Below are 25,407 nucleotides of genomic sequence, written 5' to 3'. Positions count from 1 at the left end.
CTTGAGTAGTTTAAGATCCCAGCTGGATGTAACTGCTGCAGTGGTGAGCACTGGACTTTGGGGTGGTACTCACATACTGAAATTGGGCCCTAAACCCTCTTTACAATGAATGAGGAAAGGCAGGCATTTGAACAAACCATCAGTAATGAGTTAATGTGCTGTTCTCATGAGGAGTTCAATGTCTGGATTTGTTTATTCGTGTATACAACTTTGATGAGCTTTATTAATCACTTTTAAACAATTGAATTTTTTTTCCTTGCTTTCCTCAAGTCTTTCTGACATGTTGCTATTAGGGACCACTGATCAACTTGAGGGGGAGACCAGGACTTCTTGTGTAGTATTTTTCATCCAGAAAAAATTAAGAATGTCTTTGCTAGACCATATAACTGAAGGGTTGTACACTTAGATATGAAATCTTCTTACAGTGAAACTGTCTTATAAGGCTATTTTTTCAATTGTTTTTCTATAGAGTGATCTCACTCATTGATAAATCACTGTCTGACTGAAATTTAATTGAGTCCCTTGACTCAATCTTGGAAATGAAAGCATTCATTTCAAGTGACTAAACTGGTTAATAAATGAAAACTCTAGCTTAATATTTGGCACCAGTTTTATAAACTAGTTTTGAGGACACATTTAATGATAATATAGTGTACACCAGGGCTTAGTAAGTAATTATGCCAAAAATACTAAATTTTTGCTAGGTTTCATTTTGGAATCAAATTCCCATTTTTCCTTTTGTTTTTTCTAATAACTCTACATTACTTTAAAATACTCCCCCGAAAAAGTAAACAAACAATATTGACAGAAGGAAGCAGTGGCTATGAGAATTGTACTTGGCTAAAAAGGCTTTTTTCAGGAAATAACTAACATAATCCTTAAACCGAAACGATATATGTAGTATATAATTTTAATGGCTGTTATTTTTTGACTCATCTCATTTAACCTTAGCCCATTATTAGCCAAGAAGTCTAAGCTAGCTGTGTCAGCTTCCTCTGTAGCTACTAAGGGGACAGTAAGAGCAATGCACCCTACTTGTCTTAGACATCTGCTTTGTGTAAGCAAGTATCACTTTTGGGAGGTATATGGAATACAAGGGGATCCTAAACCAAAGGCACAGCTAACAGAATATTGGGTGTCTGGATTAGCAGAGATAAAAACCACTCTGAGAGACATATATTGATATTTATATTCGGATAGAGTTTCCATTTAATTTCTAGGAAAATGTGGATGCAGCAAGGCCCTCCAAATCCAATCCGTGGGAAAATTAGCAGGGGTTTGTCATTTGTTTCAGCTGAAGAAATATTTTTAAAGCAGTACCCTGAACTTATGTTACATACTGTACCATGGCAGTGTGCAGGTGAATGGGCAGGTGGGTCTGGGGCATTAGATTCCGTTTAACAGGGTGACCTGATTAAGTAATGTGCATATCTTAATTAGAATTAAATTAACAGTGCCTCATGCTGGTGGATCAGAGCTCATAGCTCTGTGTATAGCATGCGTAAGCATTCAGGTTTCAGTTAGTTTTACCAAAAAAGCATTTTTGCTAAGGCTTGCAAAACTTCTTATTACCAAATATTGTATTTATCAATTTTTCTGTGAAAGCAGTTTGAATTAGGGTGTTTTTTATGAAAGCATCAGTCTGTTTCCTGGAATCTGAAACCTGGGTTGAAACCCAGGGTATGTCATGGGTCTGTACGAAGCAAAAGTGAAAAAGGGTTTTTTGTGCATTTTTATTTTTCCCCAGAAGGAGTTTTCGGTCCCTTCTGCAGGGCAGAGCTGGTGGAGTTTTGCACAGGTCAGATTCAGGGCTGTAGCTTCCAGTCATGATTCTGACACTAATTTGTTGTGTGACATTGGAGTCCAAGTGCCAGATTTTTCCTTTACGTTATTCAGTTCCAGTTTTGTTCTGCTTTTTCCTCTTTAGCCTTGCTTTTCCACAGTGATAAAAAGGAAATTAAAGTATGTACTTTCTTCAGTTGACCATTCCAAGAACTTTCTGGTGCAAAGTGGTGCTGAGAAGGATGCCTGAGAAGCGCTGACCTCAAACCTTTTTTTCAAAGTTACTTGGAAAGGACATACTTATCTAAGTTATTTATTCAAAATTAGTTTATTTCCCTGTGCCCATTTTTTGATAGAAGACAATATATTTTTGAGAGGCCAGTACTTAACTGAGTTAAATAAATTTATATTGTAGTCGAATTATCTCCATTTCTGTAATGTGTAAGAGTCAGTACTCAAAGTAAGAATTAAGTGTTGTTTAATTACATGCTTTGAGAAACTGAGATGACAAATGTTTGAATGAAAGCATGCTTTAAAAATGAGTTAATTTCCAAATTCAACCCAGGGGCCTTGCAAAATTGGGACCTTTTCTCTTAAGCAATTTGCTTATTTCTACAATGCAAAGATAGTTTTATAAAATACGTTGAGGGAAAAGCTTAAATGAAGCCAACAATTTCAGAACAGTCTATTTAACAGCAAGTACTTGAAGTAACTTGAAGTTAATCTAAGAGAAGTGGCCCGATTTTCAGAGGCAGTAGCATCTTGATGACTTGGAATTTAATTTTAACAATTTAATAAAACTCACTGTCGTACGGTTTCAGATGAGTGTCTTAACTCTTTTGCTAGGTAATACTGATATGGTCATTAGAGTTTTGCTGGATGCAGGATTTACAAATGAACTTGCCCAAAATTACTGGAGTAAGCTATCTTTGTAAGTATTATTTTCATTGGCTGTGATTTTTTTTATGAATTTCAAAGTTTGAAAAACAAATTATTTCTAGTGATTTGCTAATAAAGCAATATATGTGTGTATACATATATATATAATATATATAAAATGTTTACACAGGGTAGATATTTAATTAGTAGTTATGTACTTAAATGGCAACCCTTGACATGGGAACTTGGAAGAATTTCAGTTAGTTTTCATTTTAAATCTTATTTTTGTTTATAGCGATGGAGTTGTTGCACAATTTGTTGTTACGGATGGTGGGATTACTAGAGTGTTCCCCAAAAGGTAAGAATTTGTTATAAAATAATATAACATGAAGATAAATTTTAAAACCTCTAAAGGTGCAATGTTAAATGGCTGTTGCACGTACAACTGGAATGACTGGGAATCACAAAGGCACTTTCACAGAAACTCTTTAAGTTGCTTTTCCATCGTATTCTCCTGTATGGTATGGGGGAGTACTACTACAGCAGAAATGCTACTTACATCATAGGAGTGACATGGTTTAATTTTACTTATGAAGTTCTCCCCACTGGTTTACCAGCCTGCCTTATAAACCCTTATAGATTAGATGCTTATGGATTCCAGGTCAGTAGCGTGCTATGCGAATGCAGAGATACATTAGTACAGAGAAGTCTGTGGCATCACTTCTGAAAATCCTTCCCCTGATGGTGCATAGTGTAGCATCGACTGTGAATTCTAGCTAGCTACAGATTTTTAACACTATTGGAGTTGCTATGTAAAAAAAAACATATATATATATTCTGAGGTAGTAAGAACATGGCAAAGGAAATGTTAATGACATGTTTTAATGTATGGGATACCTGTACTTAGAAAATGCTGCTGTTAGTGGTACAAATTGAGGGTGTTCTCTCATGATGTGGTTAGTGTATATGTACCATACACGGCTTATTCATACCCAAAGCAGGCCGTTGTAATCCAAGTTTCTCGTCAGCACGGAGTGAGTGGCAGTAGAAGGAGCGCTCCTGGGGGAGGAGCGTGGCTGTGTTACCTCCTGCTTGCTCCCAAGCGTGCCTTTGCCTCGCAGGCTGCAGACCACAGACGTCCTAGAGCAGCAGGTGATTTTCTTTAGACTAAGGGGAGCAGAACATATGGTCCAGGGACTTCAAGAGAGAAAAATGTGTCATTAAAAAATGTGTCATTACCAGGGAGAGGAAAGGGGATTGTGAAAAGGTTCCTATTATCAGCTAAACACTCAGCTTCAGTGACTGGGAAGAGTGAGGGCACCAGTACTGACATACTGGTATATGGCAAGTTTATCTATTTTCTTAGGTTATTTTGTATATTTCACCAAAATGAGGAATTCCCAATGGATTTTTCTCCTCGAATCAGTCTATTTTTTGTTTTGTTGTTATTAATAGTATAAAATCTTTTTGGATGCAAATTTCTTAAGAAATAGTATGTGGTGTAAAGGTTCACTTATATTTTGTTCTAAGTAATGTTGCAGCTGTATTTGTCTAAATGTATCTGAAAATGATGAGACATGGTCCATGTTGTTCCAAGAATATTCTTTTCTTTTTTTTAAAAAAAGTTTTATTTTACTAATTATACCTGGCTATTAAATCAACGAAAGCTGAGATTTTTACAAAGTGTAGGCACCTAAACATCATCTGAAGACTATTTTAAATGAATCTCATATTATTTCCAGTTGTGAAACATAAATACCTTGTGCAGCGCAGCTTAAATGAGAAGCTAACTATGTTTTTTTAATTACAATTTTTCATATGTAGGGCCGGAGAAGATTGGTTGGAAAATGCTGAAACTTATGAAGTCAGCTTCTATAAACGGAGCTTAGATAATGACAACTATGTTTTCACAGCTCCGTACTACAACAGTAAGTCATCACTGTTTTGAAACTTTCACAGCTAGTTTGTCCAATATAAGTAAATTTGTGGGAGTTTTCCTTGCCAGTTAAGCTCACTGACCAAGGAGGCAGAGTTACAAAGCGTGACGCTTCGTAAGAAAAACAAACCTGGGACATCACCCATTATTAAAGAAAAAGTACTTAGAAGGGCACTAAACAAGGAAATAATATCCAGTCTGATGTCCCTATATGCTCAGAATTAGCAAAGCCAAGAAGATATGCAGAGTTTTCATTTATTATCCTGGAACAGTGGTTTCCATAGATGTTTCAGCAGAATTATTTTAAAGGAAAGGAAAGAAAATTGCACTCAGGGAGAATAACACTGTCTAACCTTTGCTTCTGAATTCTATTTCCAGTCAGCGTTATTCACCAAAAATGGTTCTCTGCCCTACTGTGAGACTTAAAACCTATATATGCACAATAATAAATGGATTAGCAAGAAGAGGCTCATTACTGATATAAGCAGCATTAACCTTGCCAAGCTCCTCTAAAAGCAGATGCTACCACAAATGACTTAGTCCTCTCTTAAAACATATGGGATCTTTTCTTGCTGTTATTTCATATTTATTTATTACTTTTTTTTTTTAATAAAATATTAACAAGGTAATTAAATAAATTCCCTGAAGCTCTTGTTCCTCAAAGAGCTTCAGGGAATGTGCTTTTAACTTGATTTTCATACTAAGTAGTGCTGAAAACAGGCTGAAGTCTGTCAAAGTAGTAATTGTCAGCTAGTGAGTGGTGTCAGTGTACTCTGTATTGAAAAATACACAGATGCCAGCGTGATAAAATCTTTGGCTCCGATCCTGGTTTTAACAGAGCTGCTCACAGGTAAAGTTATTCATGGTTATGTTTGCTGAAAAAAGGCTACACTAAGTGTATGAAGCAATGAAATCATGCTCAAAAAGTGAATGAAGAAAAGTAAAAATAATTTTTCCTCTTAGTCACCCAGATGTTAGTGATCTGAACTATTACAGGTGATAAACATGAAGTACAATTGGGCCAGTGTTTTCAAATAAAGATTTGGGGGAATGATAGCTGGTATTTGAATAATCATTAATTTCAGTTTCAGAGAAAGAGGCTTTTATATCATGCTAACCTCCCTTCTTTTTTCTCCTTTCTCTACTCTCAGAAAGTGGTGCCAATAGCTATGAAACTGGGATTATGGTGAGCAAGGCTGTGGAAATAACAATTAATGGGAAACTCCTGAAACCTGCAGGTAAGATAGAATGGTGCTGAAACACTAAATACAGGGATTGTTTTGTTGTTGCTCCACAGTGGGGTCAGTTAGATATTTAACTGAGATTTCCAAGGAGCCTCAGTTTGTATAACACTCTATTCTCTGAGACTGTTCTGTTTTTATTAGTGAAAATCCAGCCAAATATCTGGCAGTGTTGCAGTAAGAATGCTTAATTTATTAGTCTCGTGAAGGGTCTTGGTGGCCAGGTAGCTGAGCAAAACTAATTTTATTCTTTTTCCAGTTTAAGAAGTTATATTTATTATAAAATTTTCTCCTTTTTTAGGATTCCACAGTTACCTTTTTTTTCATTTTACTAAAAAAGACTTTTATGTATCTCTTGTTAGTTGTTGGAATAAAAATTGACACAACCAGCTGGATGGAAAATTTCACAAAAACCACAATCAAAAGCCTGGTAAGCAGCTGACCAAGTCTTTTTTGGAACTTTATTTGCATTTCTCAAAGCTTCAGATGCAAATAGGTCTAGCAACTCTTTGTGCCAGAGTCGCGCTGATGCATATTTGCCAAGTAGTTGTGGGATTTAAATTATCTAAATGCACAAAAAAATCTATGAAACAGGCTGTATTTTGTATGTCCAGCCTTCATAATTATAGTACATGGATAAAGACAAAGAAAAATGACATGTTCTAACCAGCAGTCTCCCTGTTCAGATCATGCTGTAACAGTGAATAAAATCTGCAGAAGAATTGGTTTCAAAAAACTGAAAAAAATAGATCTGTTTTTATTTAATACAGAGGATATACAAGCAGTGACTAGTGAGGATTTATACTGCAAGCAATTTCACAGCATTTTAGCAGAACTTAAAGAAATAGGTGCTTAACCCGTTCATTCCTTAAATCTAATGTTTAAGTGGAAATGGGAAGGAGAAAAAGAAGGAAGGAAAAACTAAGGAATTATTTAGTACCTTTGGAAAGGAGAGGCACAAAATGGAGATGATTATGGATGGGGGACTGTTGCTTGGTTTCTTGTATACTAATGGACTCGATACGTTTGTCTGGCTGGTGCAGGGATTAGAGCTGCGTATCAGCTGGTGAGCCAAGTGCATCGACTGCAATGTCAGAGCACCGAAGGACAAAAACGCATGTCTGAGAAAGAGAGAGTAATATCTCAGAATTAATTTGGGATGAGCGACTGCAGAAGTATCTGGCAGTTGTTTAGCTCAGGACATAACGCAAGGAAACAGTCAGTGTGTGTGTGTATATATGTACTGCATACACATATTGCAAGAAAAAGAGAAATGTTAGTGAACACAGAAGCTAACTGAAGGTGAGGGCTCCTTTATCCCATGGGATTCCCATGCTTTGAGGTTTGTGAAACTTGCTGATCTGTTTATGGTCAAAAAAGAAACGTGACCCCGTGTTTTCTAGTCTTTTCTTACATCCCAAAAACACAGGCAAACGGACATGTTCTTTTGCTTCTGCTTTATATTCACAACAGTAACATCCTGACAAGTCCCCTGAACTGTAATATATTACAATCTATTTCTCTTTCATATAGCAAGCATTCTCAAGAAGGAAAACATACCAGTGGCTTGGTGAAAGCCACTAGGGATTGTGCTGTTGCTAATTACTGAATACAAGTTGTTCACACAGATGCTCTGTGATAACTCACAAACACACACACACAGACACACAAACCCTCTAAGGTAGATTAAGACACAAATTTTGAAAATCGGATCACTTGGTCTTGTCTTGATTAATAAACATCACTGAGAAATGCAGTTTCTTTTAAAACATTTTTGTGAAAATTACTGTGCTTCTGTTTTTTAGTGCAACAGTGAAATCTGTGGCTGTGAAAGAAACAGTATGGTAAGAGTATGTTTAGTTTATAAATATCTGGTGAATAATGAAAAATCACTCTTACTCTGTCTAGACCTATCTAAGACCACTATTCTATCATGGTATTTTCTGAGGTTTATAATCAGAAATGATTTTACAAAAAAAATTGTTAGTCATTTGTGAGTTGAGGAAAATGAAAATTAGGAGGGGAAGGAATAAAAGAGGGAGCAAAAGTCAGATGGAGCGGTTGTTGCAAAAGTCATTGCAATAATGTTATGAGAACTACAGAGAAGAAAAAAAACAATAAAGAGTAGGAGCAATAGAGAATGACGTGAAGATAAAACATAAGAAAAGATAACTAATTTTCAAAGCAAGAGGTGTATCACGAGGAAAGGGAATGATTAAAAAAAAGAAAAACTAAAATAAGAGTACCTTAGAGAAAGATAAATGAAAACTAAAAAGCACCAGAGTACCTGTTGTACCCTTCAACAGTCATTAGTCATCTTCCTTTCTTCTGTTTCCTGCCGGATCAGGATTTTGAGGTCCCATAGCTCTGCTAGCACCCAGGAGAGTAGGGCTTGGAGAGCTATCACAGTATCAGTTTCTACCATGTGCTTAAAAGCTTTCTCTGCTCACGTCTCTGGAATTTGTTTTTTTCTTTTGTGGAGTTTGAAGAATGAATGTTAAATGCAGGAGTTACAGCAGACAGAGTACTGTGGGAGGTTATCCACGTGGCCTCACCGGTACCTCTGTGGTCTCTGCCTACAAGGGTGTTCTGCAAAGGGCAAAGCATAAGTGGCCAGTGGGCTTCCCATTCCTGCACCTGACACCCGGCAGAAACCCACTACAGACCTGGGCAAGGTTGATGTACACAGAAATGTGAAAATAATAATGAATAGCAAGTAGAGAATCTGCCTTTAGGACTTGTGTCATTAAAAGCTGCAAATGGAAAAGGTCTTTAAGCGTGGCTGAAAGCACACCAGAAGTTGTGGTCCATTCTTATGAGTTAAGACTCAATATTGTGAGGTTTAATAAGGATATTACACTCTTAGAGCTAACAAAGACTTTACAAAACAGCTTTTATGAAATCAAGCCACAATTAAGCCTTTGATCTGTACAAACTTTTATAATACTGATAATGTTACTTATTATATTTTAATGCTGGCGCATAGCAATGGGTTTGTCATTTAGCCTGAGCCACATAGATTTGAAGATACTTCTGAAGTGTTGAATAAAGAAGTTTCTCATAGATGTGTTGTCTTTACAAATCCTTCCTGCAAAACATGTTTTTTCTTTCTTATAATAGCATGTGGACTGTGTTATCCTTGATGATGGTGGATTTCTTCTGATGTCAAATCGAGATGAATATACCCAACAGGTATGTATATTTTTCAGTACAGTAAGACATGAAACACAACAGGGAGTTGTTCTACAACACAAAATAGCATGTCACTCTCAGCTTGTCCTAAGAATAGATGTTTCATTTATATATATTGTGCTTATCAGAATCTGGAAGAATGGGTCAGAGATTGGAAAAAACATGTCTGAATCATAAAAAAGAATCTGATCAATATGGGTGATCACATGCCAGTGCTCAAGCCTGGCCCTCAGCTCTGTTTCAGGGTAGATTTAGCTGTAGGCTTTAGCCAATTATCATGTAATTTAAAGGATTTTAATCTGTATCCCCAGCTACTGGGAGAGTAATAATCAGACAGAGAAACAGATATAAAGACAGCACAACTGAATGAGTTTCCTTAGAAAAAGAATTAGTGAAAAAATTTCAGTCATTAACTTTTTTTTTTTGTAGACATATAAGAAGAATATTCAGACGTGCTGTAACTTATTTCCTTGTACTTTCCCACATCAGATTGGAAGATTCTTTGGTGAAATTGACCCTGGCCTGATGCGAAACCTGATTAATGTGTCCTTATTTGCCTTTAACAAGTCTTATGACTATCAGTCTGTCTGTGATCCAGAAGAAGAACCAAAACAAGGAGCTGGGCTTCGTTCTGCTTATGTGGTCAGTAGTCCCTTGTGAGGTTAGTGATATTCCCTGAAAAGTGTGCAGTTGTCTATGCCAATAACACAATCTTTGTTCTTTTTTCCCAGCCTACAATAACAGATATTTTGCATTTAGGATGGTGGGCTTCAGCAGCTGCCTGGTAAGTGTTAGGAAATCTATATATCAAAACTGTAGTTATTCCGTAGATGGAGACTGAGTTAGTCTTTTTTTTTTTCTTTTTTTTTTTTTTTAACTTAGCTGAACCCCTAGATTATGCAGTTAGTTACGTCCCCAAACTCCTTTGAAAATTCAGTATTCAGTCTAGTATCAAATTCTAAACTGTTCTTGCCAGGTTTCATAATTGTGTGCTCTGACACTTCAGGAAGCTGGACTGATATATTTGTCCAAGTCTGCTTGACTGGTGTGAAGGTTCAGATGAAATTATTCTATTCAGAATTATTGGTTCCCTATTTCAGAATACTTTCTTTCCCTTCTTCTAGCAAGAAGTCTTAAGAAAATCAATTTTTGGTCTTCAGTGAATATCATTTTATCTGAACACATACAGGCTATAGCAAAACGTGAAGAAGTCTTGTTCAGAATGCCAGATAACCAGTACATGGTTTGGTTGCACATTTAGTTAATGGTTCCCATGTAAATTATTAGCTGATTCTGTGAAACAAAATGTGAAAAGCACTACTGAACTATTTTAAAGAAGCAAACATATGTAAAGCAATACATTACAAAGTTTCCCCTTTTCCTTTGCTCAAAAAAGCTTTAATATATATATAAAAAAAAGCACTTTGTATAATTCTTTAGTAACAGGTCCTAGTGTTTTCTATATGTTTGTGGAAAAAAACCACGGTGATATATTTGAACTGTTGTGATGTTTTAGAATTGACCTTGAGAGAGACAGGATTGCAGCAGTATTATCTTTCACTGTCACAATACTGGATGCATCTTAACGCTAAAGATCCATTTAGGAACTTTTCTTTTGACTTTGCTTCATGCGTAATTAATCATAGCCACAGAAATAATTTTGCCCATTTCAGAGCCATGTAGATAGGCACCTCCATCAGCTACTTACCCCAACACCAAATCGGGGTAACTCGTTGAGAATGGTGTGATACTTTTGCAGTGGTGTGAATTGCACCCTTGGAGGCTGTCTCATGGTGCTTATTTTTTATCATAATTACGAAGCTGGAATAAATTACCTACTTCCTAGATTTAAGAGCTAAAATGTATAGCAGCTGAACAAATATATAATAATAATATCATAGATAGCACTATGAAAACTGTATGTTGTTTTTTATTGTTGGTTACATTTTGTTAACAGAAACAGTTAAGATCTTGGTTTTCTTGAACAACAGCAAACCTCAAAAAATGAAGATGGGCAGTAATCCAGAAGAGAAACTTGAGCTCTTCTCAAGCAGAGAAACTTTAGTTTATCAGTTTTCAAGCCAGACTCAGGCGTCTGGACTCAATTTAGACCTGAGGTTTATTTTGTGTGACGTTTAACTTGCAAGTACCACATAAAAGTATTTCTATGGACGTGTTTTTAATGGAGTCTGGGTCAGAAGCAGGCAGAGAAGACCATTAAGTAAGCAGAGTGAAAAGGACTGATCAAAAATGGATTCCGTGAGGCACCTGGCAAAAGCAAATGCAGAGAAATAAGAGAAACCAGGTTAAAGAAAACTAATGTTTCAGGCCACAATATGGAATTAAAGAATGAGTGATAATATGCGAAGTTTATATGGGATATATCAGCATTTGGTTAAGAGAGTATGTATCATTTCTCCTTTGTGCTCTTTCAACTTGGAAGATTTGACACAGTTCTCCCAGGCTGCCTTTTTTACTCATTCTCTGTGAATGCCGTGGTAAACCCTGAGGAAGGGCTAGATGAGGATTACTGTCCTCTGTCAGCACATGGAATCGCTGCTGAATGGTATTATGTCTCTTCTCATCCAGCAAGACTGGTGCACTGTCCACCTAATGATGCAAGGTGCAAGGCTGTGGAAATGACTCTAGAGATCCTTCAAGCTATACCTCAGCTGGAAAGATGACAGGCAGATTTAGCTTCTTTACATATATCACACTGGTTTAGGAGAAAACTAAATAATCCTGGAGGTCAAATAGAGCCATATGCTCCCTCCCACCTGCAGTACAGGCATTAGACTTGAATGTAATGGGAAGAGATTAGGTTGTATTTGAAGGCAGCAGCAAAGCCTAAAATGTGAAGGCAAGAAGTTACAACTTAAGAAAGTTTAAGCAGAAGTAGTGAGAAAGAACCTAACTAGCAGTTCCCGTTTTGACAGGTTGGTAGAGTAGAAGGGAGCCATGCATGTGGCAAGCCAGTACTTGCTTCAAGTAAATAAAATAGGAAAAATGTGATCATGAATGAAGAAAAATAATTTGACGTAAATCACGGTCTGTAAGTGTAAATGTTTTGGCAGCATCTAGGAAGAAAATGTATTCCATACCTCAAGAGCAAGAATAGAGACGATTTGAAAAGTTGCCAGTGAGTGCAGTGATAACCTTTATAATGTACTTGTAATATACCAGTATTCATCTCCTTCACAGCAATTTAATAAGCCTTAGTTGGTGTAAAGCATCTAACTCAGGGGCATTTTCTTTGAGAGACAGTAAAATACAGAGTAGACAAAGATCATTCAACAAATGTATTGTTTTTCTGTGTTCAGGTCTATCTTACAGCAGCTGTTTTTGAGCCTGACTTTTCCACGTTTCCTTGAGGCAGGTAAGTCAAGAAACTGTTAAAGAGTCAACTTTGAGTGAAGTAGAAGGTAAGAAACTAGATGGGGGGCCATTTTGGGTCTCCCCATTGCAGCTGTAACTTTAAAATGTCGTTATTTGTTTATTTATTTTCTTCTTTCTGTCAGCTGATATGGAAGATGATGATTTCGGTGCTGCCCTGCCTAAAACAAGCTGCATCACTGAGCAAACTCAATATTTCTTTGAAAATGATGATAAATCTTTTAGTGGCATTGTAGACTGTATAAACTGCTCCAGGTAATTTATATTCATTGTAAGTAATAGCTTTTGGACACTCATTTATTTTAGAAAAGCTAATCCTACTACTACAAGAACAAAAAATTAAATTTATGATTGATTACATCAAACTTACATAAGCAAGACAGTATATAGAAGAAGTATATAGGGTGTACAAGGATAAACTGCATTCTCTTTGCATTGTATTTGTGTTAGAATAAGTCTCAATTTCTGTTTGTGTTAGAATAAATCTCAATTTCTATTTGTGTTAGAATAAATCTGAATAATAATTGGGCTATCAAAGAAACAATTTACTTAAATTTTTGTTTTCCAGTTGTCTTCATATATATTCTTTTGCTATATATATAGTTTGTATATACTTCATCAAGATATATCTTATTTCTGTTATAATTTGTTTTCTTTTAATCTATTGTATGAACTTTGGGGGGGGTCTGAAATATTCAGAAGGAGATGATACTCATTAATCTGTTTATGTATTGGAATTTTTAATGGGCTAAAAGTTTTTACTATTAAACTTCAAATTCACCTTGTAGTCAATAGTGCTGATGATTTAACAGCGGATACAGACTATATTCACTCAGTATTCATCAGTCTCTAAGGGTACTGTTAGAAGCCTTGGAAATATATTCCATTTTGACTAATCAAATTAATGGATTTCCCAAAGATACCTCCCCCCCCCACCCCCCAAAAAAGGCATTCTAAAGACATTTTAAAACATCTTTTTCAGCAAAATTATAATTCAGTTTAAAATTCATATGTAAATGTTTAAAAAATGCTAAAAGCAAAGACACCTGTGGTATTCTGTATGAACAGGTATTATACTCTGCGCAAATGTGGAGTCTAGCATGCATTTGCAAGCTAGAAAGATTTCAGCAAAGTAAGAAAGGACAAGTGAAGCTGATGCTATTTTAAGTCAAATATTGCTGCATGTTTCTAGCTATAATAGCTGTGCTATTACAGTGAAGACAGGAAAATGCAAGAAGCAAGAGAAGGCCTGAACTGGAGTGCGGATCTTATCCAGCAAACCATGCAGTTTTGATTTGTAGTTAAAAGAATGATCCTTCAGGCTTCATGTGCCTATTCAAGAGGGTGTTTAACATCAGGTCAAAACCTTCGTAGTCTTCTGAAATGTAGCAACTTGGACATGATTCTATGTTTCGCAAAAGAGCCTGCCGGGTGAAGTCTTTACATGTATCAGCAGCTTCTGAAAATGTCTTAGAAATTACTGTCATCATAACAGTCAGATTTCAAACTCCTTGAAGACAATGCTTCCAGCCAGGGAAGTCGGGCAGAAAGTCACTGCAGAGCGGTGAGCACACCTCTCCCAGACGCCCAGCCTCCCATTCCCACGGCCATCCTCCTCCTGCATGTGGCCAGTGCAGCTGCGCTGCATCACCTGCTTGCGCAGGGAGCTGATTACACTGAATTTTTATTTATTTTTTAATCTGGGGAGTTTTCAGAAGAGTTCTTCAGTTTACCGTAAGACTTCAGAAATGATTACGTTAATACTGCAAAAACGGTGCCATGGGATGGGAATGAGTATGGACGGGTGATTTAAGCTGGTTAAAGCAGCCAGATGCGTAATCACAGGATCAGTTACTGAATTAGCAGAGGTATTTTGTCCTGTCATTGTACCCAGTCGGTGATAGGAACTAATCTGTGAAATTTCAGAAATAATCAAATCAATTCACATCTAGGCAATCAAAACTTTGCCTATACAGACCGGTAACCAACTATGTAAAAAGAATTGCTTGTCACTTTATATGAGTATAAAAATGTACTTAGAATCCATTAAATGCAATTAAGCTGTTGCAGTGTCCTGAATTTACCTTTCTGTAGCAGTTAAAACATATTTTCTTAATAGCTAAGGAATATTACCATTGTTTCTCTGCTCACTGAAAGGTCTGTCTGCCCCTTCTGTAGAGGCGGTAGTGGTTTAAATAGTACTTGAAAATCAGTCCTTGAAAATCCAGAAATAATATTACCCTTTGTGTCTGTGTCATAACTCATGAAGTGTAGTATCTATAGCTTAAAGATATAATGCTGCAGATACAATTATTTATAAACTGAAAACAACCCTACTAACTAAAAGGCATTTTGTGTAATTATATGTAAACAAACATACAACATATAGCTATCCTATATTCAGTATACATACCCTAAAACCTCTTCCTCTCCCTTCTTACAGATTTTTTATTTTTCTTAGTGTTTCTTACAGTGTTCTTACAGGAAGAATCGATGCTGAACTGATTTTATTTCACAGTGAAGCTATTGCTTTAGCAGCATGGAGCTAGCTGTTTAGTCATTTGAAGTCATTCTATGCTCTTTTCCATTTTTTTCCACTAATAAGTCTAGTCAAAAGAGAGAACCATGGAAATGTCAAATAGATTACAACATTTTTTATGAATGTTTCTCACTGTTCATTAGTAAAAAAAGATCAACAGTAGCCAGCAGATTGAATCTGAAACTAGGTGACTTTTTATTCCAATAACGCGTGTCCTTCCCAAGTATGGGTTTCCTTGTTTTATTTAAACATATCTTTTTTTGGCTTTTTTCCAGACTTTATCATGCGGAGAAGATTTCAAACACCAATCTAGTATTCATTATTAGTGACAGCCAACTGCTGTGCCGCTCCTGTGACCCAAAGCCACTGATGCAAGCAGAGAAGCCGGGTATCCTTTAAAATCAGCTTATTTGGTGGTGTGGACTGATGTTTGGCTATGACATACTGGAATATATTTGGAAAAAATGGCCCATCTATGTATATATTAGCAGCGTACGTGTCATTGGAGTGCCTGAGGCAGCAGATATTTGTGGATGATGGCGAACTAGCAGTCACTGCGGTAGAGAGCAAGGCTGCTTACTGGGGGGAACCTACACAGGCTGCAGAAATGAGCTCACAGGAGCTTAATGAAGTTTCCAAAAGTCAGATGCAAAGTCATGCAACCAGGCAGGCTGGGGACTGAGTGGCTAGAAAACAGCTTTGCAGCAAAGGACCTGTGGGTGGACGGCAAGCTGGACGCAAGCTGTCAGCGTGCCCTCACAGCCAAGAAGGCCAGCCACATCCTGGGCTGTGTTAGCGAGAGTCCAGCCAGCAAGGCCAGGGAATTGGTTCTTCCAATTCAGCACTTAGGAAGAGAAGGCAAAGGTACATCTGTCTAGAGAAACAACAAAAAAAGACAACCTCAAGAAAAGGGTGTTTGGTCACAAAAGGTTGAGAATGCTGCACTGCTGCCCACAGCACCCAGGCAAAGCGATTCAGGCACTTCAGCATGTACTTGCGCTTACTGCCAGTGGAAGCTGCTTTAAACATCAAAGGCGAGGGTGTATCCGGCTGCTATCGCAGGATTGCTTCCGAGCTGGCTGGAGACCTAGCACAGCCCACAGCCAGGGTTCAGCATTTTCCAAATATGCTTCTTGCTGCATTTGTCAGGTAGCGACCCTGCAGCACATGTTAAAATTGCAAACACATGAAGGATGGTTTTAACTTAAAGCAACCTGCATACCATTCTGTGCCCCTACTCTGTTCACTCCACTAGGTTATGTGGAGGACGGTGATGGAATATATACGTCTTCTAGGTTGGGAGAAATTCACATCAATTCATCTAAGACTTCTATATATTCTTGAGGGTAGCATGGAGGAGATAGGAAATTGAATCTTAATTTGGATTATTATGCCAGAACATAAAAAATATATGTATACTATGCTCAGTAATACATTTGGCCATGTCAGGAAGCTGAGACAGCCTGCTCCCTGAAAGTAAAGCAGGTGACGGTAGAAGACTGTCTCTTGGGCATAAGCAATACGTTCGTAGTCACGTTAATACAACTGGAAATCCATCCACGCTCGGGCTGCAAAGGCAGTTCGGTCGAGGGGAAGCAGCGGCCCTGTCAGCACAGAGCTGTGTAAACGCAGCCTCATATTCTGACTGGCTTTAGTCCATGACAGTTCGAGTAGCTGTTGCCACTGTCTGAATTTATGGACAAGACTTGCTACAGAAAATGAAGCACATTTAATGGGAAATGGACACATTACTTGTGTTTCCCGGTGGGGCCTTAATCTTCCAAAGAGCAGTAAATGACCTCAAATGGCAACCAGAGTGGCTGGGTGGGCTTATGTTGACTAAATGAACTATTTTATTTTTTGTTTCAACTACGCAGTATTAAGCTAACCTCTCTTTTCTATAACCAAGGGACAGTGTGAAATGCAGATGTAGCTTAACATCACACCAATAGGCAGAACGACCTTTGGGTGCTATTCGGGCGGTTATTATTAGGCTCTGGCTGTACACATGGTCTTTTAGAGTATTTCTACATTTTGACTCGCCTTTTGTCTGGGCCCCCACAGAGGAAAGGGGAGGTGAGTCTGATAAAGTCTGAATGAAGACAGAAATAGGTCACTGAACTATAAAAGTAAATTCCCTGCCATCTTGTCTTCCCCTCAACTGGGCAACTCCATTCACTGCAGTCAATTTGCTGTAATATTCCACCATTACTGCACGAATGGGATTGTTTGAGTACAAGTTAGAGCTATTAAGATATGTAGAAGTTTTAAAGTGTTCAGTGGTTTTAAAAAACTCTGGCCTAGATTTAATGTGTGTACCACTGACAGTAGAACTGATAAAAAGCTTAACATACAGATTGGTACCATAAGCAGAGTTCATCAGAAGACTGTTTTACAGAGTTTGCCAAATGAGTGCCTTTTGGGTGAGCTGCAACGCCTTGTGTGCCTTGTTAGCAAATATGAACTATAGTATTTATGTTTAAATATCAGCAATTTCAGACCTCAGAGACTTGAGCTAATGTATTACCTCACATTTACAGCGAGCTGATAGCACGTCAGGTGATGTGCACTGCTCCCGTTTCTATCGCTCTCCTGCCGTTAGAGTTTGGACAGGGGTTTTTTTTCTGTCTGCCCTCATAGCTGAAATGCTAATGAGATCTAATTAGGTTATATATCACTTAATCTCAATGTATGCAGTACCTTATATGAACTGAGATGATCTTGTCTATGACATTTAGGTGCTTGTGTGTGTGTGTGTGTGTGTGTGTGTGTGTGTGTGTACATGTATACACATAATAAAACAAGTGGCTCTTATAGGCCTTCGACAATACTCCCACATCCTTCAGTGCAATCCTCAGCCTGTGCATACTGTTACTTGTCCAAATAAGCTTCCTGTCTCTTACTCTATACTTCATTTTACCAGAATAATTCAATAGTAGCAAACAGTATTACTCACTCGACCCAAGGAAGCATTATAGCAGGCTTACTACTTCATCAAATATTTTTTGTGATGTTTATATAATATTAGTAAGAGCAATATAAAATATCTTTAGAAACAGCTTTTATTTTTATTTTGTGTATTTCTTCTGAAAGTATTGGTGTAGCAAAGATATGCTGAATGTTTCTTAATTTTCTTTATTAAAGCAGCAACAGATAAATAGTATTTGATTTCTTTTAATCCAGTGTTTTGGTTTGCTTTGGTTTTCTTTCATTTAGACGGGAAACTGAAACTATGGATGTTTATTTTAGTGCTACCTGAATTATCATAAAGCTTCTCTTTTCCCACAAAGATAAAAGCAGACTGTTAATCCTGGTAATGTATGATGAAACAAAAACCAATGATGCTCCTTAACCAGAGAAACAGATGAAGGGCCAAATCCTTGTGAAATGGTTAAACAACCTAGATACAGAAAGGGGCCTGATGTCTGTTTTGATGAAGCCAAACAGGTAAAATTGAACTTGTAAGACTTTTGGACTACCTTTTAAAACAGTTACAGAAATGGTTTAGAAGAGCAGTGAAATCTGTGTTTAAATGTATCTCGACACCTGATAACCTGTCTATCACTAAACATTCACTCTAGACCATAGTCACTCTATTTCAAGTATCCCATGATTAACATAAAATTAACAGCTGCTTTCTTATCTGCCTTTCCTATAACCATTGCACTTTCACACATGATGCCCAGTGAAAAAATATCAAGAAGCGTAAAGCTGGTGATCTGCACAGAATGCTGTCAAGATCAATTCTTCTTTTTCATTGGCAAGTAATTAGATGATAGTCCTGATTTAGAAGTAGAATCATTTTATTAGCGGTTCCAATTACTATTTAATGCATTCCATGGTATCTGGTTTAGAATGTTGTTTTCTCTTTGAAATGCTGCAAATGTGTAATGATGCTAGGCCAGATTCTTAACAGGTATAAAACTGCATTTCTTTTCTGAAATCAGCAAAGCTATTTGGCTTTAGCCTTCCCTGTATTGTATACATTGTTATAGTTTTAAAGGAGAAAAAACAATAATTTTCCCAGATATAATGCAGTTTATTTTGAATATAATTTCTCTCTTACCTTTCAAAATACCGTTGAACTGAAGCTGTTCAGAACAAATTTCAAGACAGAGTACTGAACCGGGAAGTATCTTCAATAATATAAAATAAATTATTTAAAAATGCATTTGTAATGCCTGGTCCCATTTCTGCAAAAGAAGGATTGCCCACAACTTTTAGTGAAGCTGGCTGAGAGCACTTGGCTATAAGCGCTGTATACCAGGTTTTGATACAGTATATTCTCTTCTCTTCTTTAATAAGGCATAATGACTGAGAAGTCTGTTATGTTTCAAAACTTTCAAATAGTTGGCATTAAATTCATTTTTCTAGTACCAATTTATATTAAAAAAAGAAGTCCTTTTTTTTTTTTTTTTTTTTTTTTTACCAACAAAGGTTAAAGAAAGTTGAAAAACTATCCTAAAGCTATTTGGCCATTGAAAATATTCCAAATCCTTCAATCCAGATACTATTGTGTGTGAAAGTGCAACTCCTGCTCACTAGCTTGATGTGCTAATCGGTGTGTAAGCCATGTGTTTTGTAACAGTGGACTGTTTTGGTTAACTTTATTTGCAATATTCGCTGTGAATCTTTTGCTCTTGGGTGGATGCTTTCACATTAACTCTGCTAACTGCCGGCAAACTGCATGATATCTCATCTTGTATGTCTTTTTTTTCTGTGTTTTCTTTTCTTTCCTCTACTTGCTACTTTGCCCGTTATTAATAGGATCAGCCTGTATGCACAACGAGTCGTGCCTCTGCCATGACGTCCGCTCCTATCTTCATTTTTCTGCAAGTTTTCATGTGGTGTGGATGGTCAGTTACTTTCTCTAATTTTTTGTTTTGTTTGGCTTAACAATTGAACAGACTTTTTTACTAACTAAGCATACAAAAGAAAACAGAATCAAGCGAGTCCCAAAAGCCACACTCTGGAGCAAATTACTATTGCAATATTAAGAGCAATTAAATATGAAAAAAGCTTGTTTTGAGCCTTATAAATCAGAATTACAGAACACGAGGGCCTCTCTGCTAGCAAATACAACGGCACGAGAACCTGTAGGGTTTCTGGGGCTGGTTCTTTGAGATCGTACGTGTACAAACTGAGTCTTTGTCCTTCCTTTTGTGACTTCAGAACGCTTTTTCCTTGTTAACCCTTGTCCTTGTTAAAAAGAAATGGAAGAAGAAGAAAGTTTTCTACATCGAAATAATCAAAGTTACAAAGTAATGGAAAGAGCATATAATACCTGTGAAAATAAAGCTGTACTTAGGGAGAGCATAGCTGAGTGCTTTGTGTAAGAATAAGCGAAGCATTGCTATACGGAACATTATGGAGTTTTCGCTGCATTGAAATTCATGCAAATGTTAATGGTAAAAAGTGACACTGTACATTGATTAGGCTGTTAAACTATGAATTCAGAAAATTCTTAATTTTACTTTCAAATTTATTGTGACCTAAACATATTCAATTACAACAGAATTTTTTCTTCTAATAAAATAAATGAATACATACATCAAACCTGAAGTTCAGCTAGTGAAAAGACCCAGGGGTTCCTTTAAAAAAAAAAAAAAAAACTTGACATTTTTCTCCATGTTATGTTTAATGGTTTGGAAACTTGCACTACTGTGACAGTGACATGTATGCAAAAGAACTGCTGATCTAATGAGAATAAAGGGTCCCAAAAAAAACTTTTTTGACTTTGTCAGTTGGAGGGTTTTCTAATCAATATAACTACTCAGAAAACCACTAGAGGGAGGTACTAACATATCTATCATCATAAGGCTAACAACGAGAACCACAAATGGAACCTTATAGGTGAGTTCTTAGTTAGTGTAGTAGAATATTACAAATCATAACAAATTAAAACAGTTCTCGTTATCTTTAAATTTTGGGGAAGGTTCAATTAATTTTACTTGAATACCAATAAAAAAGCTACTCTTCTGTGTAATAGCTATAACTGAGTAATTCTGAAGTTTCATATTCTGTGTTAAATGATCTAATTTCTAGCAAACCTAGGAATTTGCACAGACATGGCTCAAGGTTGCAAGAAAGGCTGAAAGTTCCTTCCCCCAAACCAGTGATATTTGACATTCAAATCTAAGAGATTAACATCTGATACCCTTACTTTTGTAGTTTGCTCTGCAAGTAACCTCCTTTTAATTAAAAAGCTACTACCTAATGTACATAAAGCAGCAGAGATTCACCTTGAACTGAATTCTTAATGCCCGTAATGGTCTTTCTGCTCAAGAATGCAAACTGAAATACTTAACAGGTGGAAACCCATGAAGCATAATTTTAGCTGATAGACTTTTGGCAGCAGAAAGTTATACAGGTAATTTTGTTCATCCATGCTGTTTTTAATAACTTAGTGATTTTGGTAACAGGATTTCGCTGGACATTAATCCCTGTAGTTTTATTAAAGTCACTGAAGTCAACACAGTTATAAACTGTGATCAGGTTCGATAACGACAGATTTTTCTTTTCATCAAGCATAACAACATAGTTTTATCAACCCCTTGAACAGGTTGTTCCTACTTTGTACCTGCACACTGTTCTTGTTTGCCATATCTTACAATAAAGAGAAGAACTCTACAAGTTTTCCTACCCTTCTGGGAATGTCTTGCTTCCGTCACCTCCCAATGACGTCAGTAGGAGCTTTGAGGGTGATTAGCACCATTGATGACTGTACGCATCTGGATGGGATTGGATGTATCCCCAATCTATCTGTGCGTAGCTGTATAGCTTTGACTGTGTTGTGTGGTAATGATGGATGCGATAGAACATGATGGAAAATGATAGAACATTTGTGAAAGACCATGCATGGAAATTGAAATGACTCTTGAGTATGAACAAAGGTATTTTCCTTCCAATGTAAAATGGTTATAATATGTGCTTATAAAAGGTATAACTTTGAGGTAACCAGCTGATAACAAAGGTCAGATTAGAGGCTCTTTGGCACAGAGATCTCTGTTTTATTCTTTTATAGTCAGTGTAGCACATGGGCTCTGATATGTAATTCGGGTTTCAAGACACGCAACTTAGTTGTAGAGTGCCTTTGAAGGGGTAACAGGTATGTGTACAGGCTTATGCATGTATGTGTATATACACATATATATACTTGTGTGTGTGTGTCTTCAAAATTATATACTGGTACTGTCTTCCAGTAAACTTTGATAATTAGCAATGAATGCATGGTTTTGATGCTTAGCAACAAATGTATGGTTTTATAAAAGCATTAATTTTTCCCCTGGAAGTACTGAATAATTTTCACAGTGTTTGATGTTGTAAAATAACCCTCTCTAAAGTTATCGTAGTAACATGACAGAGATGACATTGAGATTTGACACTTCTCCATTTCAAATATCCAAGGAAATTTTACATGTGACTTGTTTATGCAAGAAACTTCTAATATGCTATTGCTAAAAAGGAACCATGTAAAGAGGATTCTTTCCAATGAAGAGAAGTCATATACACAATATTATTTTGAAGATAACATAAAAGGCATCCCAAACCAATCTGTTAATACTTAGAGTTTCTGAGCATATGTAGTAACAACTAGTGTAACGGGTTGGAAAAGTTCAGTGGAAGTGGTTGGTGTCTAATTGCACTGGCAGACGTGAAGATGAGAGTGAAAATGATGATGTCTAATTTATTATACGGAATTTTATAAGAGAGATAAGAATTAATGTTTACAGGAAGCTGCTTACAAGTTTTCTTAAAGTTGAAGAGCTGGCAAGTGTTTTCAGATAAGACATTTTGAAGACTATTCGAAGCTGAGGTTTCACTGAATCTGATTCTGTTCTCATCCAAAATAATGATGTGATTCCACTCATTTCCATAAAATGGTTGGGGTTTTTTTGAATCTAGGTAAATTAGGATGTAAACAGTCTTTCTCCTTTTTTTTTTTTTGACTTTTTTTTTTGTGATTTTTCACCACAGTTAAAACATGCAAGAATACTGAGAATTGCGATGCACACTGCTGGGGTGGGGAGGGAATTAATTCAGATAGGATTCAGTATATCTTCCTTGCCACTACTATTTTTGTCTTGCATTAGGACACACGAGAAAAAAAAAAGAAAAAAACATTTAGAAATTCTTCTTGATTGGCCTGCCAGAATACCACTGTAAATTGGTGCACAAACCTCAGAAATTCAGTGCAACTTAAATCAGTTTGAGTTTAAAACCTTACCAATCTTAAAATATGTGTATAAACTGTACGTACTTTTGCCTAGAACTGTTGAACTTTGTCATTCTTGATGAGAAGGTGCCTCTCCTTTGTGAGGTTTCCAAGACATTCTCTATTGTTAGGAAGTAGTGAGTCTTTTTAGAAACTGTTCTGAGTAAGTTATATGGTGAGGATGGAAGATATTAAAATATTTTCAGTCAAGCAGGACTGTTAACCATACTGTAACAGTTGAATTTAAAATTTGTGCACATCAAACATGATGTAGTTCTTAAAAAATCTTAGCAAGCAAATGGAAACTGGCAACTCCCTCCCCCCCCCCCAAGTACATATAGTGGAAGAGCTAATTCATCAGTATAATTTACCCAATATTTGATCTAACACAGAGGTGACGTGAAAGCTGAATACCATATACTGCTAGAGATGGAAATCCATCTAGACCCTCTGTGTCCAAACCAGACGGTGTTTTCGCTGTGGTGTTATTTTCCCTTTCCTATTATGCACAGATTTACTTTAAGACCTTCGGCTTTCTTCTTACTTGCTCTCCAGACATCTTCCCTCTGTTTTGGAAAATACTAAATTTCATGTTTATGTCTAGCCTGTTTCTTCCAATATGACTCTGTTGTGTAATTTGAGTGATAAGAGTCTTAAGTACCAAGAGGCGACACTGTGCACTGTTCACTGAATTCAAATGAGAAGAAACCTGTATCGATAATTCTTTTTCTAATGGTACTCCCTGTGAGGAAGCAGCAACAGGGTTATTTTTAGGTGTTGAGAATAGAAATAAAGCTACATGACAAGACACAATACAGATGCAAAGAAGCAATGGAGCCAAACTAAACAAACCAGAAAGTTCAGTGCATCTTCAAATCTTAGCATCTCACTCCAAATTTGGTGCAGGAAAGTTCACTTATGACTTCCTTGCTGACTAGAAACCTTAGGATTTTTGAACTTATAGAGTGCAATCAACTAAAAAAGCCTAAGTCAAAATTATAGAAGTAAATAATAAAACTAACAGATGGCAGAGACATGTCTGGAAAATGGCTACTATTGATAAAGAACAGCAGCTAATCTGAGACATTTACTTTAAGACTAAATTAGATTATTATTTATTTTTAGAAGAAGAACTTGAATAATTTTTTACATTCAGGTTTCTTCAGGACTGTTGGTGAATGCTGTCATTCCTTGCTGAATCTCACTTGTCTGCTTGCTCTGATTTCCTGTATATTTACTTCAAGCTGATCTAGTTCCTCTGACCTATCTGCTTGGAAGATCTAGTTCCTCTGATCTAGTTCCTCTGACCTATCTGCATCAGGTGTGGTGGGAATCTCACAGAAGTCATCAGCCCTAAAGACTGGAACAAAGAATTCACTTAAATCCTCCGCTACACTCTTATAATCCCCAAGTTCCCTTTTTACACTTCTGTCATCAAGCAGTTACACTGCTTCCATATCTGGCTTCCTGCTTTTGATTTATTCAAAAAGTTTTTACCATAGTTTCGAGCTCCCTTTGCAGGGAGGTTATCAAATTCTTTATCAGCCCTCTTAATTTCCTGTTTATATTTAATATGCCATTTTTATGAGCTTTTTTGTTCTCCTCATTTCAGTAAATTTCTCATTTCTTAAATGCTGACCTTCTCCCTATGACAGCTTGTTTAATCAACCTACTGATTGATGCAGGGTTTTCTTGTTTTGTTTTGTTTTGGCTTTGGTTTTGGGGTTTTTTGTTTGTTTTTAATTGCGGCATTTGTTTTACCTGGGCTTCCCATGCAATACAACATTTGGGATTATGTGGGGGTCTTGCTTTTTAGGCTGCTTCTTTCAGGTTTTTTTTTTCCTGTTTTCTGGTTTTTGTTTTCTTCTTTTTTTTTTTTTTTTTTTAACTGCTTGCCTAATTTTCACATAGTTCCCTTTCTTGGAATTGAGTGTCTTTTGTGTTGGTTTTGCTTGACCTGATCTCTCATAAAATAATATTAACTCCAATTGCATGGTGGTCTTTACTATGGAGCAGCTTTCCGCTAATAATTTTTGAAGTGGGTCCTGTGCGTCACTCAAGATTCAAAAACCTATTCTTTTGTTATAGGAGGCAGTCACTTACTGCATCCAAAAATTTGATTTCTGCATCTCATTTTGATAGGGCATTGATCCAGTCTATATGTGGCTTCTCTAATCTCATGTAATATTTCCTGACTGATATTATCATTTTGCTCAGGGGGCCAGCAGTG

General features: G+C 36.7%; 1 protein-coding gene and 1 long non-coding RNA gene across 3 annotated transcripts in view; one reads left to right on the top strand and one right to left on the bottom strand.

Moving 5' to 3' along the window:
* The window catches only part of LOC106485613 (uncharacterized), a 540,848-nt gene that overhangs the window by 3,260 nt on the left and 512,181 nt on the right, over nucleotides 1-25,407 (bottom strand). The window lies entirely within an intron of this gene.
* The window catches only part of CACNA2D1 (calcium voltage-gated channel auxiliary subunit alpha2delta 1), a 421,781-nt gene that overhangs the window by 393,034 nt on the left and 3,340 nt on the right, over nucleotides 1-25,407 (top strand). For both annotated transcript variants that reach the window (XM_013944009.2, XM_067316841.1), the window contains 13 exons: nucleotides 2,629-2,713; nucleotides 2,957-3,019; nucleotides 4,486-4,589; nucleotides 5,749-5,835; nucleotides 6,201-6,268; nucleotides 7,644-7,682; nucleotides 8,959-9,030; nucleotides 9,520-9,672; nucleotides 9,762-9,814; nucleotides 12,351-12,406; nucleotides 12,549-12,678; nucleotides 15,238-15,350; nucleotides 18,327-18,409. In XM_013944009.2, coding sequence (XP_013799463.2) covers nucleotides 2,629-2,713; nucleotides 2,957-3,019; nucleotides 4,486-4,589; nucleotides 5,749-5,835; nucleotides 6,201-6,268; nucleotides 7,644-7,682; nucleotides 8,959-9,030; nucleotides 9,520-9,672; nucleotides 9,762-9,814; nucleotides 12,351-12,406; nucleotides 12,549-12,678; nucleotides 15,238-15,350; nucleotides 18,327-18,409 — 1,106 coding nt within the window. The remainder of the gene's footprint in view (nucleotides 1-2,628; nucleotides 2,714-2,956; nucleotides 3,020-4,485; nucleotides 4,590-5,748; nucleotides 5,836-6,200; nucleotides 6,269-7,643; nucleotides 7,683-8,958; nucleotides 9,031-9,519; nucleotides 9,673-9,761; nucleotides 9,815-12,350; nucleotides 12,407-12,548; nucleotides 12,679-15,237; nucleotides 15,351-18,326; nucleotides 18,410-25,407) is intronic.

Source organism: Apteryx mantelli, chromosome 1 (genome assembly GCF_036417845.1).
Source record: "Apteryx mantelli isolate bAptMan1 chromosome 1, bAptMan1.hap1, whole genome shotgun sequence".
NCBI lineage: Eukaryota > Metazoa > Chordata > Aves > Apterygiformes > Apterygidae > Apteryx > Apteryx mantelli.
This window is presented reverse-complemented; position numbering and strand designations above follow the sequence as displayed.